Below are 17,372 nucleotides of genomic sequence, written 5' to 3'. Positions count from 1 at the left end.
CTCCCATTATTCTTGCCTAGCCCCAAATTACTGACAAACTAGATATACTTATTATCTGGTGGAACTTCGGAAGTGTGTCTTCTCTGCGGGGCACCAGAACTTTAGACCTATATCACTGTGATGGTTCAATGCCTCAATCTTGCAAGATTTATAAGAAAAAAATATTTTTGCTAAATTCTGAGATAGGTTGGAGTGTGTCCATCAGATATGGAGTGCCTGTTTTGGTTAATGTACTCCGTTTTCCCCAAAATAAGACATCCCCTGATAATAAGCCCAATCAGGTTTTCAAGAGCATGGCAATAAAGCCAAGCACTTATTTCAGGGTTCAAAAAAATATAAGACAGGGACTTATTTTCGGGGTAACATGGTAGGTCTGTTCTGCCCATTATGCCTTCTGTGATAGTTTTTTAAATTTATTTACATTTATATCCCGCCCTTCTCCGAAGACTCAGGGCGGCTTACAGTGTATAAGGCAATAGTCTCATTCTATTTGTATATTTACAAAGTCAACTTATTGCCCCCCCAACAATCTGAGTCCTCATTTTACCTACCTTATAAAGGATGGAAGGCTGAGTCAACCTTGGGCCGGGCTTGAACCTGTAGTAATTGCAGGCTGCTGTGTTCTAATAACAGGCTTCTTACCAGCCTGAGCTACCACGGCCCAGTTGTGTAATGTTGTGTTGTATTGTATTGTATCTTAACATTGACAAGATTCAATGTTGGGTTGGAAGGCCTTAGAAATCAAACAGATAGAGTCAGGTTTTAAAAAAAACAAAGTGGTACTGATTTTTTTTAAAAAATGGCCTTTATTTTTTATGGATGTGTGTTTAAATCATAATCTGACAACTTCCATTAATGTATTCATTATAACATCTATAGAACATCACATAACATTATCCTGAAGCTAAATTATCCTCTGCAATCATGCCTATAATAGCATGAAGGGAGAGATAGCATGAAGAGAGATGCAGTCAACACCAAAAAGGTAAAACAGGGTGACTGGCAGCAGCTTTAGTCAGATACCCCATATTACACCAGGGGCATGTTCTGAGTGCCCTTGAAACTGCAGACTACATCACAAACGTGAACTAAAATCTGAAGCAGCAATCACAATCCCTAATTTTTTGTAAACATATCCTAACAGAGTTGTCTTGAAAAGACAAAAGAGCTGTATTTCTAGGTGGGATGAATGAAATCATTTTTCCCCTAAACTCTGTAGAAATTGGTGATAAATCAGGAGAAATAAGTTCATGTCTACGTGAGATAAGTCACAAAGGAGAAGGGGGTGAAGGAGAACAAAACTTCCAATCTTTTAGATAGAAAATCACAATACTCTTGTCCATGCTGGAATTTTCTGATAGACAGAAAAGTGGTGTTTCTTTTCTACCTAGGTGCAAATCTTACTTAAAAGCATGATAGGTCTGGAATGTAATGTGAAACTCATAAATTTCCTTTTCTTCGGCCGAAGAAAAAACGCTTTTAAAAGTAAAAAAACCCTCTGATGATCGCATGGTTCAGCTGGGCATGCAGGGGGTGGGGGTGGGGGCAGGGATTTTTGCTACCAGTTCTCAGAACCACCTGCCGCCATCGCTACCGGATCAGGCAATCCAGTACGAACCGGGAGCATTTCGCCCCTGGAATATGCCCTACTTTTAATCAGTAATATTTTCTGACACTTCTAACTTTCTACTTCAATCAACATGAAAACCACAAAGGGGAGAAAAAGAAAAACAATCTGCAGCAATCTTATTTCAAAGTTCAAAAATTCAATTTGGCTTCCTGGCCAGCATATAACAGTTCCTGAGTTTTTTAAGATTAGTATCTAGAAGGATACACCTACCTAGTATTTGCACTTCATGAGTGATTCCATAGACATCTATCAGTGCCCAGAGAGGACCAGAGACTTTGACGCCACAGTGAAACAGAATTGGCTCTTCATCGTTAATGCTATAGAAAACTCTCCCTTGGCGATCAACCCAGAATGCCAGGACATTGTCTCTTAGTGCAAACCTCTCTGGCAGAGCTTTAGCCCAGAAGCCTGGTCTGGTCACCAGATCTGGACAGGCATATTTTGGAATGTCACCGGCATTCATCTGTGATGGATCGTGAATTGTGAAGCCAAAACGCAACGCCCCACTCCAGCCATGGTGCACAGATACCAGCTTCAGGCGCACTTTCTCATAGAGGTGAATAGGACGGTTAGTGAAAGTGATGCCATTGCAGAAACTGTTCCTTCGGATGGCCTTCCGAGAATGGGTATCCAGGCGGATGTTTTTTCCTTTGGCCTGGAAGTGGAATCGTGGAGGCTCAGTAATGGTGAGGACAGATCGTCTCTCATGGTTACCGTTGGGCAAGGTGTAATAAGGCCTGTGGGATACGGGACGAGCTTGATGACTGGTATCTGCAAAAAAGGAGGAGGAGACAAGCAGTTAGTTAGAAGTGTCTCATAAAAAATGTTCTAAAACAGGCTGTTCAGTGAGATTTGCAAGCTCTGTGCTTCAGTAACAAGAAATTAAATAAAAGTGGTCATCCTCTTATTTCGTATATTTGCAAGATTCTTTGTATTTTGGCAATTTTAATTTTTTTTCTAAGTTGGAAAGACTACCTTTTGAGACCAATATGTAACTTGAACCAGAGTTTTAATGCTGTTAACTAAATTTTGCTATTGAATTAGCGCAAATTAGTAATGGTATAATTGATGGGACATTATCATTTTATTGCTATATAGCAGCAATCCCCAACCACCGGCAGTGGTGGCGGCAGCAAAGGTTGTGGCGGGGAGAGGGGACTGTTTCATATGTGCTCCTGCCACTTGCGCAAATGGACCTCTGCGTGCTAGTCCACCACCTGGTTCCCAATGGTCCGCAGGCCACTATTGGTCTGCAGACCAGGAGTTGGAGACTCTTGCTATATAGCATTTAAAAAGACACTGTTCGGGCAATTATTCTGGTTTTGCAATAAGTATAGGAAGTTGATTTGCTGAACAATTGTTTCTAGATTATGAAATATTTGAGGCAATTGCTAAATAATCACCAACCACAACTTCAGTCTTCAGAAGCCAGTGATACCTTTAGTTCTGGGTGCAAAGTTTTTCTGTGTGCTACCCAAAAGGAACCTTGTCTGATTTAAGAGAGGAAGAAAGAAATGTAAAAGAAATGCACAGTGCACATTACGTGCCGTTCTTTTTATGACCCTCCCCTACCAGCAAAACCGTGGCTGGATCACGGAAGATGCATGCTTTTTGAAGTGCTTTGAACCACTTAGGCTATTTTCAACCTATGTACTCCAAAGCAGAAAGGAAATTTGGTACTTCTGAAACAATGGAGCATGCTATTCTGTTTCAAGGGAATTTCTTTTTATCACACAAGTATTCATCTCCTTCAGGATATCATGTCTATCGTTTAAGCTGGAAGAATTAGTCCACAGATACTAACTTTTTTAGCGGCAACAGTTTATTCAGGCCAAACAACTAAGCATGTACCTCACTTAAATGTGCAGAAGTCCAGGAGAAACATAGCTTTTAAAAGAGGTACCTGCTTGCTCTGATGCACTTTTTCAACTCTGGATTCAAAGTGCAACACAATCCTACAGAGAACTGGTGCTTCATTCTTTCCATTTTATCATTAACAATCTATATGGCATGGAATAAATAGTGTCCTAACCAAACACTTGTTTCGATCAGTTACAAATGGAACCTGCATCCTACGTTGCATCTATAAAATCCCACCACAGATTTGTATCTTGGGACACCTGTTAAAACCTAAGAGGTAGGGGGTAAATATATCCCCATCGTTAGGAAAAACCTTTCTTTTCTTGTGGGGCAGATTTGTTGTATATCTTTTATTGATTTCCAATTGATCATCATTTTTGTGAGCATGTGTAGAAATTCGACCAACTGTATCCTTATCCCTCCTTAGAAGCCCAGGTTCTCTGTTGTGTCACTCACTGGAAATATCACCATATCCTAAACCATCCTTGTCTACTATCCATCTATCGCGGTATGTATATCATCGGAACTTTGACAGCTCCCATTTTACAATTCAGAGGACTGGATTCTATCACACTTCAGATCCAAGGGCAAGAAGGGTGCCCTGGCTTCTTAAAAGCAATTCAAAAGAGCTGATTATGCAGCTAAATGGAATTTTTTATACAATGTGTCATAGCAAAAAGACAGCATCTCTTCTTTTCTAATCAAAAAAGTGAAGGGCTTCATAAAATGTTTCATTCAATCTTATCAACCAGTATCCTTTCTGTTCCCTGCCTAATGCCTTTCCCTTATCACTCCATAAACATTTTCAAACTTATAATCTACTACTTCCATTCATCTATCACATATTACTATCACAGTAATTTATCTTTCTATAATATTAGCTTGGCAAGCAAGAAAATTATGTGCTTTATATAAAGGTTACGCTTCATTTTTCATAGGAATAAAGTAGTACGTCACCAAATATGCCTTCTTCCAAAATCCCTATCAACATTCCAACTGATTCAGGATGTTTTATTTCCTATCCTTTTCCCCAGTATCTTGATGTTAGCGATTGCTCCATTCATTTGATGCTTACCTTCTATCCGGGTCAAGCAGTTAAACAGCATTTAATTTGGCTAAGGCCCATATAAAACACTGGGTCCCTTTTTCCAATGTATTCCAAATGGAACAATTATTAAACTTTAGTAATAAAATAGCTAGTCATCCATGTGTATGCAGAGATCAGGATGAAAAATTGGTTACTTATGTACAAATAAAGGTTTTTTTATGGATCTTCTGTGAATTCATGCAATTGAGCTATATCTAACCATGCTTGTTATGCATAAAGAATGGGGTTCCTACCAAAACTCTATGAACTATAGAAGATTCAGAAAAGGCTGTCTGCAGGTACAAATATGTGAATTCACAAAAGAACACTCAAATAATTAGTTACAAATAAATACCCAGTTCTTTTAAACTAGTTTCAAATCTTGTACTTCAATATAAATAGTATGAATTATTGCTCATCTGCTTGTTTCAATATTTAAACATGTGTATCTAATGTCAATCCTGAACTTTATGTTTAAAAAATCAAGAAATCAAGCTACGTGAAGCAGTTCAGTACATGTGATATCTGATAAAAAAAAATTGGCTGCTTTGAAACTGTTTTTGTATGTTTCTAACTTATGACTTTGTCTTATGACAGGAACACTGTAATGGCAAGTATTCAGTCATTATTTCCACTATTTGTAATGAATGACGCACACCACCTAAGACAAGATTAAAGTTTTTTTTTTAAAATAAACTACAACCAGAAAAAATAATCAAGAAGTATAGCTTTAGTATTCTGGCTACTTTAAGTAGCTCTGATCCAAATGCAGAAAGGAGAAACAAAACACATATTTCCAATACTTATTAAAGTATACACTGAATTATACTTGTCAACACTTCAGCCTGAGAAATAGGGGCATGGCTAATTTAATGTTTCATGCATTGTACATTGTGCAAAAGTTCTGATTGCAGACAAATAGACTAACCTGCAGATGGGAGGCAACTGATTAGGGTTATTAATTTATTATTATTTTTACCTTTATCAGGTATCCTTAACAGGCTGCAAAATGATCTTACTTCCAGCAATGGGAATATAATAAATAGTGCACTGATAAACTAGATCAGGAGTGTCAAACTCAATTTCATTGAGAGCACATCAGGTTTGTGTTTGATCTCAGGGGGCCTGGGTCGTGTGGCTGGGGTGGGTGTGGCCAGAGTGCACGGTCCTCCCGAGCACTGTGGGATGGTCCTTCACCATTTCCAAGGGCAGGCCAGATCTAAGCGCCCCGCAGGCAGCATCCAGTCCAGAGGTCTTGAGTTTGACATCCCTGAACTAGATAAAGCATATCTAGAGAAAGTCAATATAATGAGGGGGAAAAACAAAGGCAGTCTAGGGATTATAGCATGAGCTGTTGAAATCACATTTACTGAATTATTCAATAATCTGGAGCCTGTTTTTGTTTTGTTGTGGGACCATACATTGAAAAACTTGACAGTTCCAAGAAATTTCTATCAATTGGTATGAATGAGTTATGGAAGGCCAGAGCTGAGCCTGCAAGTTAGATATAAGCATACCTGAGAGCCATATATGTTTACTATTGTAAGGAGAAAAATACTGATAAAGAATTGGTGGCTCTCAGAAATTAGCATATTTTTCTGTGTGTCAGTTTTTTAAAATATGGGAATATCACTCAAGCATTTGGTGCCATTTCTGATATGCAATGTGAAATAGTTGTTCCACTTTATAATTCTAATTCTTTCACTTCAAGTTCAGCCTATTATTTTTACAAAAGAAGGAAACTATCTCACAGTTCATTTTGGGATAAATGAGAAAAGAAAAATGCTGCATTGCTGTCCCAAGTAGAAGTATTACTTATTCTTCTCTTTCACCACCCTCCAAAAGTATATACTATCACTGAGACAAACAAAGAAAACAAAACTTCACAATGTTATATTTAATTTACCGGAACTGATGGGGGAGGACTCCACCCAGTGCTATACAATGCAACCACTCTTGAAACCACTCAACATTTCAAGTACGCAAAAGTCACTCAATTCTACAAAGCAAATGGGAGTGTAACACAAATGTCAATTAAAGAATGCTACGGTATTTAAAACACTTCAGGGTTTTTTGGATACTCTATTGCTACTGTTGAGCAATCAAAGTGGTAAACAGCATTAATGGAAAAAAAAAACACTGCAAGGTAATAATGCAGTTTAAAAACAACAAAATAAATATTACAGTCACCTAACAATATAACATCTGTTGAAAATGATAAGTCTTTAGAAACTGCATAAACACTGAGAAAATGAAACTCTGGAAGGAGTGTTCTCATAATTTAAGAGCAATACAGGAGAAGGCAGATTCCCTGGTCTTAAAAATTCAAAAGCCCCAGAGAGTGGGGCATCAGCCAGGGGGCCTTTTCTGCCACTCTGAAAAACCAGACAAGTTGAAACAGGTGAGTTGGTCCACTGACATTTTTCCCATTGCATTTAATCCAGGACTAGGTTTACAGGGGGTCATTAAAGATTATGTGACCATGATACCCCACTTAATTCCAGAGGACATATATTAAGTGGGAAAAAAAGTCATGACAATTTCAAATACCAGGCATTACCAGTTTTGGAAAAAAAACTTCAAACATTGACCTATTAGTAACTTTAATTTCTGGTTTTAATTGAGATTTAATCTGGTTTTAAGGAAATTATTGCTTTTATTGACTTTTGTATTTGTGTTATTGATTTTGTTGTTTGGTTTAATTATGTGAGCCATCTAAAGTCACAAATGAGATGAGTGGCTGGCTATTCAAAACAAATCAAAAATAAATTGAACAGCCACTAAAGAATTATTAGGTGAATTTTCAGAGGAACCAGGAAGATCCAAGTAAGTACAATTTTTCTGAAGTAAAAACCTGTCCCTGGCTCATGTCCTTTCTAGTTGTATTGTCAAACTTAGAGACACTATTTTTGTTCATCTCTGTGTGCATCCCAGTTATTTTTGCAGATTTCCAGACAATTTTGTGGTGTTTATCTCTTTCTGTGAAAACAGCCCAAGGATACAATATTCTGCGTACAAATCTGTACATAAATCCAACTAAGAACAGTCCGGTTTATTTTCAAATTAGCAAGTTGAGCAAAAGGTATTTGACAGCCAGTTCTGTTCTTTGTGGGTCAAGTGGACAGATGCCAAAGATGGAAGGACAAGTACTAACAGCAGGGGTGAGCTGCTGGGGTTCGTAGGGGTTCGGGAGAACTTCTAGCTAAGATTCTATGCAGTTCAGAGAACCCCCCAATTCCGCTCTTGGCTGGCCTGGCCCACACCTCCCAGGAGTCCCCACATGGTCCATTTTGGATGCAGGTAAGTGCAGGGTGCGGGCGGAGGCTTGGGGAGGGCGAAAAATGGGCCTACCGGAAGTTTGAGAAGGCAGGAAACAGGCTCCAGAGCCTGGGGAGCCATTTTCGCTCTCCCGGAGGCTCGAGGAAAGCCTCTGGAGCCCGGGGAGGGCAAAAACACTCCCCCACACACAGTGCAGGAGGCTGACTAGGCCACGCATACCATGGCCACACCCACCCAGCAATCGGGCAGAGAACCCCTTGCTAAAATTTTTGAAGACCACCCCTGACTAACAGCACAAACATTGTTGGGAATATGTTCTCTCTGGTGATAGATAAAGCAGACCCAATCCATAGCTGCAGTTCTACCTGTCAAGACAGCATTTGGGTAAACCTTTCCAAATGCAGTAAAAAGAGATACTATATTAAATGAATAAATGGTAAGAAAGGTTTTGAGTTCCGGAGTGTGGGTCATTAACCAATCTTTTCCCAGAGATTCAGCCAGAAGCCCTGAGAGGCCTTTAATAATTGACAACTATCTATAAGAGAAAACATTTCAGCCACAACCTGGGAATTTCACCGACTTTATATTAACACCTAACCGCCTAACTACGTGGCAGACACGAAGATGTGAGAAACACCTGCTCTTTCAATGTTCTTTTTTTACATTATAGCTGTTAGAACAGCAAAAGCACACAATTTTATCTGTAAAGATAAAATTGATAAACAGAGACAACACTTTTAAGGTATTAACTTTTCCTTATGTTTACTTACAGGGCAAAGAGATATGGAGAAAAAAAGACAGAGAAACAGTACTTTGTTGTAATCTCAGTAGCCTAATTAATGGTAGTCTACAGATATGCTTAACAGAAAATACCCTCTGGCAACTGAGTAGCGGAAGTTTTAATCATAAATTTGTATAAGGCTATGATAAAGCCAAACAGTCTTGAATCAAAGGCCGCACAGTAACGTCGTAAACTAACAGTGTTTTATGACTAAGACTAACTGATTTTCAGTTATCACTTTCTGGTACAGTAACCTCAATTCAGTATGGTTTGTGTGCTTTCACAAACTTAATCCACGTTTAATACCATTAGAAGCAAACAATTTGTATCCGCCCCTTAGATGTTTAAAGTGGCACCTTGTTCTAAAATGGCCTTCCTTCTCCTCAGTTATCCAGTAAGATGACAAATATGGTACTATTGTCAGACAGTGTGGCTCCAGTGCCGTGGCGAAGAAGGTGGGATTTAATGGAAAACGTTTTAAGTAATATAACCTTTTGTATAGAAACAATAGTGCTTCAGTTTCTTTAAACACAGTTCAATATCTTGCACTCTATAAATGTTACAAAGGTGTTCCCAAGGAACAAAAAATACGTGCGTAATTGTCTCCAGGATCTTTTGTATGAGCTGATTCATCTTTGCTAATAAAGAGAAAAGAATCCACACAGAACACTTAGAAACACAGATTTTTTTAAAAAAAAATTTTTTTGATGTATTTATGAAGTTTATACATGCAAAGAATCTGACTATGTCAAATGAGATGGAAAAGCAGCTGTATAGCCAAAACGCCAGCTTCATTCCTAGCTGATGAACAGGAAGTTAAGGCCAGTGGTTATTTAAAAAACAAAAACAAAACCCAAACAGGATAGCATGTTTTGTTTATACAATAGGAAATTATCCAAAAGGAAATGAATGAATAATTTATTTATAATGCCAAGGCTTAATAGCACGGACACCTGTCAGTTACCCTTTGTGATGGGGATAGAGATATTGAGTTGGCTTGAAGCAGGAGAGGCATTAGGGAAATGAAAAATAAATATATAAATACGCAGCCATGCTGTTCTAAGCATTTTGAAGCAATATACCTACTTACTTAGCATTGGCACCCTCCACAGAAGAAGGGGAAGGAAAAGTGGCAAAACATTTCCATACATTAATACTTTTCATTGTATGATAAACTGTTATAATGGGAAGATTAATTCCTATTAACTCCAGGCTTCTAGTGAAAGGAAAATTACAACTGCATAATGTGACAAGAGATGTCTAACCCTAAAAAGGTTTGGAATGTTTTAATGCACAGGCAGCTACACTTAAAGTAACACTCAGTGGCCATACCCACAGGTCAGTGTAAACTACAGAGTTACATAAGCAATCAGGAATATAGTTTTATGGTTGAGAATCTGTCTCACACGTAGAAGACTCCAAATTTAATTTATGACATTGATAGATATAGTTGAAAATGCTCCTGTATTAAGCCCTAGAGATTATTGCCTGTCAGAATGAATAATATAGGGCCAGATCAGTGTTTCCCAATCTTTGGTTAAGTTTTAGATGAGTGGATTTCAGCTCCCAGAATTCTCAGCAAAGGACATGGTGGATAAGGAATTCTGGGAATTTAAGGCCATATACCAGGGGTGGGTTCTAGTTACCTTTACTACCGGTTCACAACGGGAGCATGCGCAGATCACCGTTGATGACGTTGGGGCAGGTGGGCGAGCCTCCTGCCGGTTTTACTACCGGTTCTATAGAACCGGACAGAACCGGGAGCAATCCACCACTGCTATATACATTGCCAAAGCTTGGAAACATTATGGTATAGTAGGTAGACTGACTATATGGTAAAAAATATGGTAGATGTGGTAAAATGCAAATTGTGCAGTTCCACCTTTGCTTTTTATTGTAGATTATTGTACATTAACTTTTTAAAAATAGCAGCAAGTCAGTTCAGGAAACATCCCTCTCTTTTCTAAACAAAAAGGTTTAGAGGAAAGGATTGTTTTTTCCCTTCTCCGAGATGGGGGTGGTTGAGTCCTAATTTGGATCTAAAGAATAAATAACAATAAGTGGTGTTGCATGACTCGTATTTGGGCAGAGAGGGCAATTTGGAGCCTTTGTTGGAAGGCAAATTCTCATACTGCCTCTCCTCTCACATGATTATGAACAGATATAACAGATATAAACGAGGTTTAAAGTTCATTATAACAGATTCCATCCTGACTGAATGTGCATTAGGAATTGTGGCTTTAAACAAACTCTAATTCAATACACAACATGGGACAAAGTCTAATCCAAACATTAAAGCTGGTTTATTTAGCAGATGACAGCATATAATAATATACCAAGAATGTGCTAAAATAAAATTACATTGGGGTGCAGACCCAAGGGAGAAAAGGCAGGGTGAGTTTGATGCATGCAAACCCAATTATTTTATTTTTTTACCATAGCATACAAATTTTATCGATGACATGTAGCAATTGGTCATATAGTGACATTTATTGGCTAACTCAGTACCAGGCATCTTTTAAAGTTCTTGGGATTGCAGTTAGGTCAAGATGGGAATATATAATGGGATTTGAATTCCAACAGTTCTCAAAGTGTCAAGGTGTAAAGTACCTCACTTATGGTCAACATTGAGCAATAGGATATTTTATATCCAGCACATTAGAACTGAGGCATTTGTGTAATATCCCCTATACAGCAATAGAAAAAATGTGAATAAATTCACAGTTTGAAGAACAAAAGGGAAATCTATGGCACTTGAAATGAATAAAGGAAAGCTTTGCTTTGCGTCATGTAATTATTCAGAGAAGGTGATTGGTATCTACTTCATTTAATGCAGGGATGTCAAACCCAAGGGGTACTTAGATCTAGTCCATGGGACCACCCTGGAAACAATGGCCTGTGGTGCTTCTGCCAGTGAAAACGGAGCTCGGGAGGGCCACATGCAGCCTTTTTGAGCTCTATTTTCATTGGCAGAGGGTTGCAGGAGGCTATGGCAGCTGAAAACAGAGCTCAGGAGCCCGTTTTCACTGGCAGATGCCCCCGACATGAGCGACGTCAAGCTGACCGTGCCCACCCTGGCCACACTCACCCCGGCCCCCAAAGATCAAACATAACCCTGACGTGGCCCTCAATGAAATCAAGTTTGACACCCCTGATTTAATGGCATTAACATAGGTTTGCTCCTTCAACTGATAAGTTTTCATTTCTTCTAAATCAATTTTGGCTGTAAACTTTCACCCATGTCTCCACTAGTTAAATAAAACAGACCCATGAGGGTTTGGAAGAGTCTCTGTGCAAAGCCCCAAAATGCTGAATCTTACCTTGTTAGATGCTGAAAAATTATTGGATGTTAATATTAAGGGTTTCTTTTAAAATAGCATGATTAATGTGACTTAAAACCATTGGTTTGCTTTTAAGAAAAAACACGAAAAATGAGTATTAAAAATAGTTATTATGCTTGGTACATTTCTGGTATTTGGCTCTGGAACTGAGAAAACTAGAATGACAAACAACCCTTTAAAAAAAACTGAATTCTACTAACCTCAGTAAAGCTATTAAAATTCCATTTTAGAACCAATCTACTGTAAACAGTGTTTAAACCAAAAAGTTCCCAAGACATACAAAATGCATTCTTTCCTCCAGCGCATAAATCACTTCTGTTTTTGTTCTCAGCCATACATCAATATTACAATCACATAATATTCATCTCTTGAACATTTGGGAGGTTTAAATTGTTTGGGGTCTCCTGAGAGCAATGCAAAAATCTAGACAAGCTAGTATAATGGTTGTAATCAAAGGCCAAGTTTTAAAAAGCACACACTTCTCTCTAAAAAGTCAATAGGAAAAATGAAAGACTATCTGGCGTCAATCACAGATTGCTACATGATGATTCAACAGATATTCACCACATAACCCAGATAAAAAATCCCACAAGTAGAGGATAGAAGCAGTATCAGACAAGATGCCTAGGGATCAAACACAGCCAGAGGACACATTTAGGGGGGGATATGAATCCCTCCCAACATTGTTAATCACAAACAATATATTTCAACAAGAGAAATCTGATTTTTTAAGCTCCAAATATGGCATTAAATTAGGCTCTGAACAAGAATCAAACCACTTACTATGTCTCTCCAAAAGTTCATCCCAAATAGGTCCACTTCTTCCAGCAGCCCATCCCAAGCTGTGGGAGACTCACTATCCCATAGTAATGGAAAAATACCTTGGGTGTGGAAAAGAATTCTTTCTGACCAAAATATGCTACAGAAACTAAAGCATCAGATGGAATATTGCATTTTATAAGGGAATGAACTCTATCTTGAATGCAGGAAGATTCTAGAAGAGCAAACTGAATTTGTCTTGTAACATTTTGGAGTATCTCTGGCCACCATAAAGAGTTTATAAAATAGTCATGTTACAGAAAGACAATCTTATTATCCAATTAAATCGGCAAAGGCAGGAGGTGAATCCACTTTACAGGACCTGCTGCTTAAGACAGAAGGATATGCTCTTTCTTGTCCCCACAATTCCCACTTACACTACATTTTATATGGCAGAAATAGTATCACCATATACCTTCCAGCTGCCCAACAGCTGCTTGTGGTAGACATGGCTCTTTGGGCAACCTTAGACATTTCAGGAATGCTACCTTTTTTACAGCCTTGAGGTTGACTCATTTGTACAAGGACAATTCAATTAAAGTACTTGCAGAAAGTTTCAAGCTTTAGGGACTTTTCCTTTACATTAGAATCTAAAAGCCACAAGGATTGCACCAGGCTCTGGGGTGGCATGTAATGGGTTATATTTCATAAGAGGGCTGAGCCAGAATCTTGAAGTGTGGAATAAGAGGTATGAAATGGGTATCTTAACGTCTCTTCAAGGATTAAGCCACCAACCGGTATTATAAAACCTTAGCCATACCCCCCTTCCAAAAAATGCAAAAGAAAAATTAAAATGTTCAGCCTTATCTACCTTAGGGATAGATGGCCCATTTGTACCCCCCTTGGCCACAATTCTGACCTTGAAAAAATGAAGAAGGATGCAGGAAATGAATGATGCAAAATGCTGTTAAGAGACTGGGTAATTGCCTAATGCAAAGCATAACCCATAGTTTAAAACAATCTCCATATACAAGCTTTGATCTTACACAGATTTATTTGCAAATTGGCTGCAGTAGATAAATAGAGACCGGCTAAGCAGAGGCCACAATGAATAGAAAATAAACAGGTGAGATGAAGCTAAACTCCTGGCCTGGTGGGTGGTACTTGTTACCTTTTTATCCTGTTTTTACTTGCTGCAATACTATTAAAATTACTGAGAGACAGAAACCTTTGCCAATTTGCTGAAGATTATCTGGAGATTTACTTAAAAATACCGATCTACTTCTGCCCATTTTAAAGCATATGAGACAAGAGCTCCAGAGATGATTATCAATAGTCTCAGAGCTTGTATGCACAAATCAATTGCTTTTTTGTTTCACTTTGCTTTCTCCTGAGTATTTAAAACTATGTTTCAAATGGAGGAGCCTCTGTTCCCCTTGTGAATATGCTGTGGAGGTTTTAATTAAGTCAGAAGTTATGATAGTGTAAACGTACATGTAATATAATAATTGTGCAATCACTATGGGAAAAAGTGTTAGTTCAATATTTCTAGCTACTACTACATTAGTTAGTTTCTCTGAAACACCTTCCTTATGCATCACACATGATGAAATCAAAATGGAGTTTTAAGTGGAGATGCAAATAATTTGGGAGCTTTGTACAAATAAAAAAAGCTGACATTTCAGCCGCAATTGCTTCAGTATTAACTCTCAAAGAACCAATCTTATGCTAAGTCCTTAAAGGTTAACATTTTCAGATTGGAGCAGAATGATTAACACTTTCAGATTGGATATGCATGTAGAAATTGTCATACTGAAAACATTATCTATAGAGAAGAGGATACTGGAATATTAGAGTCATTCTGAGTGGAATAATGGAATTAATTAACATTTTAATATAGCACATTTTTATCTCTAACAGTACAGCCTGGAAATATACCATACTGAAATATTTTTTAAAAAACAAGCTTTAATATATGTATGTAAAAAGGGGGTTGTTAGTATGGAAAATGTATGCTATGTACAGTATATGCTAAGACCTAGAACAATTTCTGCTACACTTTTTTCAAGTAAAATCAATTGTTTTCTTATCAAAAAACCAAAACTGTAAAATTAGTGTATGCTAAATATTTATTTAATTCTGTGATCCTATCTGATCACAGGACAGGACAGGACAGGTCTGTCATAAGTTTATATATACTGCTTCAATGTTACAGAAATGTGATAAAAGAGTATTCATTCTAAATATGGTAGACTGTTTTGAGGTTTTATGGTTCAAATGGCATGACCAATTGTAATAGCTGGACTGCTGTTGTAATTCTGACTGCTCCATCTAGATTTGAAGTCTTTTAAATAGTAAAATAGTAAATAGTAAGATTATCCACTTCCATCAACTAAGACAGGGCTAGTTAAATGTCTAGAAATGGCAGAAATGAGTAAGCTATTAAAGATGCTAGGTAAGCAATAGCAATCAGAAAAAACAGTTGTTGATAACAGATTAGTTTTTACAGATGAAATGTAGAAATCAACGTGTAAATGCAATAACCAAATTACACATTCAAATATAGTAAAAAAAAAATTTTCTCGTTTCCTTTTTGCCCACCAATGAGTTTTATGCAACAATCGATTGTCCACTTATTTCAACTGCCTCATGCTTTCCCTCCACCAAAAGGGCAAATTTATGTATCCACCACAATCACAACAGGATATCTATCGTTCAATCACTTATGTCCACTATACACAAAACTTTTGCACATGCAATTTTAACACTAGTAACGGGCCATTTTCTCCATATATTCTGAACTGTGCATACGAAGGAGAAAGCCGGTTATAAGGAACAAGGATTTGAGAAAAAAGGAATCTATTTTAATGGTTTTGACATCAAGTTTTGATTGGCTAGCTAACCGTAAAGATTCCCAGAAGAAAAGGCATAGAATAGATTTCTAGAGGGAAACAAGTCCAATAAAATCTAGGCTACGGAAGGAAGGACATGATAGCTAATAGAAAGGGAAGTCTTCAAACAGCAAAAAGTTAATGGAAAATACATCCAAATTCCTAAGTCAATATAACCCTACCCTACTTCAACTTCATCATTTTCACTTGAAAATATCAAGTCATAAATATTGAAGAAACATCTATGTGGCATGACAATGACTATGTTCACAAAACATGCTTAATTTTATTTTTGAATCCACTTTCTGGGTTTGCAAAGTATGTTGAACTAGGCTGAGTTCATACACTATACTATGGCACAACCCCCCTCCCTAAGATTAAACTAACCAAGCCTGTCAGGTTGGTTTTAAACTAGCGCAAATGTAGCACTAAGTCTTATGGAATCTGAACAATCCAATGTATAGCTACTTTTCTTCTTCTAGTTTCTCTTACAAATATTTTATGTGCTTTTTAAGGTTTGGAGGATGGTAAATTTTACATTTCACTTGTGACTTAAATTTTCTTTCCATATTTCAGATCAGAACTTTATGAGATGTCTTAGAGCAGTGGTGTCAAACTTGATTTCATTGAGGGCCGCATCAAGATTGTGTTTGACTTCGAGGGGCCAGGGTAAGCGTGGCCAGGGTGGGTGTGGCCAGCTCAATGTCACTCATGTCGGTGCTTGTGCTGGCCTGAGTGCTCTGCCAGCAAAAACAGGCTCCCGGGCTCTGTTTTCGGCTGCGACAGCCTCCTGCAACCCTCTGCCAATGAAAACGGAGCTCAAGAAGGCCATGTGCGGCCCTCCTAAGCTCAGTTTTTACTGGCAGAGGCTTGCAGGAGGCCATCACAGCTGAAAACGGAGTTTGGGAGCTTGTTTTCACTAGCAGAGGCACCGCAGGCCGGTCCTTCACTGTTTCCATGGTGGTCCTGCGGGCCAGATCTAAGCACCCTGCAGGCCGGATCCAGCCCATGGGCCTTGAGTTTGACACCCCAGTCCTAGAGCAATGAATGTGTATGTCTGGCAGTCCCTTTAAAAATAAAAACCAGCTTGTTCTCTCTGAGGGGGCTGCTTATACAGTAACATAATTCAGTTATAAAAACATGCATAATAGAACTCTTGGTTGAATATCCTCTAGCCAAACTAGAAGAACAAACCAAACTACTAAAAGAAAAATAATTGCTGGCTAATCTCAAAGATCATTAGCTGGCAAACAAGAAAATGTAATAAGGTAGGTTATTTTCACTCTTTGTATTATAACAATTTCAATGACATTAATAAAAAATTATCACTGGATTGCATGCAAACCGGATGATGAAATACTCCATGAGTATTTTTCTTCCCTTTCGTATAACATACATGATTTATAATGAAATTACTGGTTTCAGATCCTGACATGAACAGGGACAGTGTCTCATCCTGTCTGGCAACCTGGCATGCTTCAGATGTTTAAGATTCTTGCTATCAAAGTTGATTAAAGAGGAAGTTCTAAACATCTGGAGAATATCGCAGAACTTCAAAATACCATTATATATCAAACAGAAAACAAGCCTTTGGTTTAGGTATAGTTTGCTCCACCGCTCTTCTAATTCATTTCTTGTTTGATCGCATCTAAGCTCTATATTTAAATATGATTGGTGCTATTGGTTACATATCTTTTCTATATAACTATATATTTCTATTGTTCAACCTGAAAAATATTTGAAA

At 38.0% G+C, this 17,372-nt stretch overlaps 1 protein-coding gene across 2 annotated transcripts in view; it reads right to left on the bottom strand.

The window, feature by feature from the left end:
- Window positions 1-17,372, bottom strand: part of NEURL1B (neuralized E3 ubiquitin protein ligase 1B) — a 253,824-nt gene that overhangs the window by 15,102 nt on the left and 221,350 nt on the right. For both annotated transcript variants that reach the window (XM_058166273.1, XM_058166274.1), the window contains exon 2: window positions 1,841-2,401. In XM_058166273.1, the coding sequence (XP_058022256.1) occupies window positions 1,841-2,401 (561 nt within the window). The remainder of the gene's footprint in view (window positions 1-1,840; window positions 2,402-17,372) is intronic.

Source organism: Ahaetulla prasina, chromosome 2 (assembly GCF_028640845.1).
Source record: "Ahaetulla prasina isolate Xishuangbanna chromosome 2, ASM2864084v1, whole genome shotgun sequence".
Lineage (NCBI taxonomy): Eukaryota > Metazoa > Chordata > Lepidosauria > Squamata > Colubridae > Ahaetulla > Ahaetulla prasina.
Note: the sequence above shows the minus strand (reverse complement) of the source record. Positions and strands in the feature narration are given on the sequence as shown.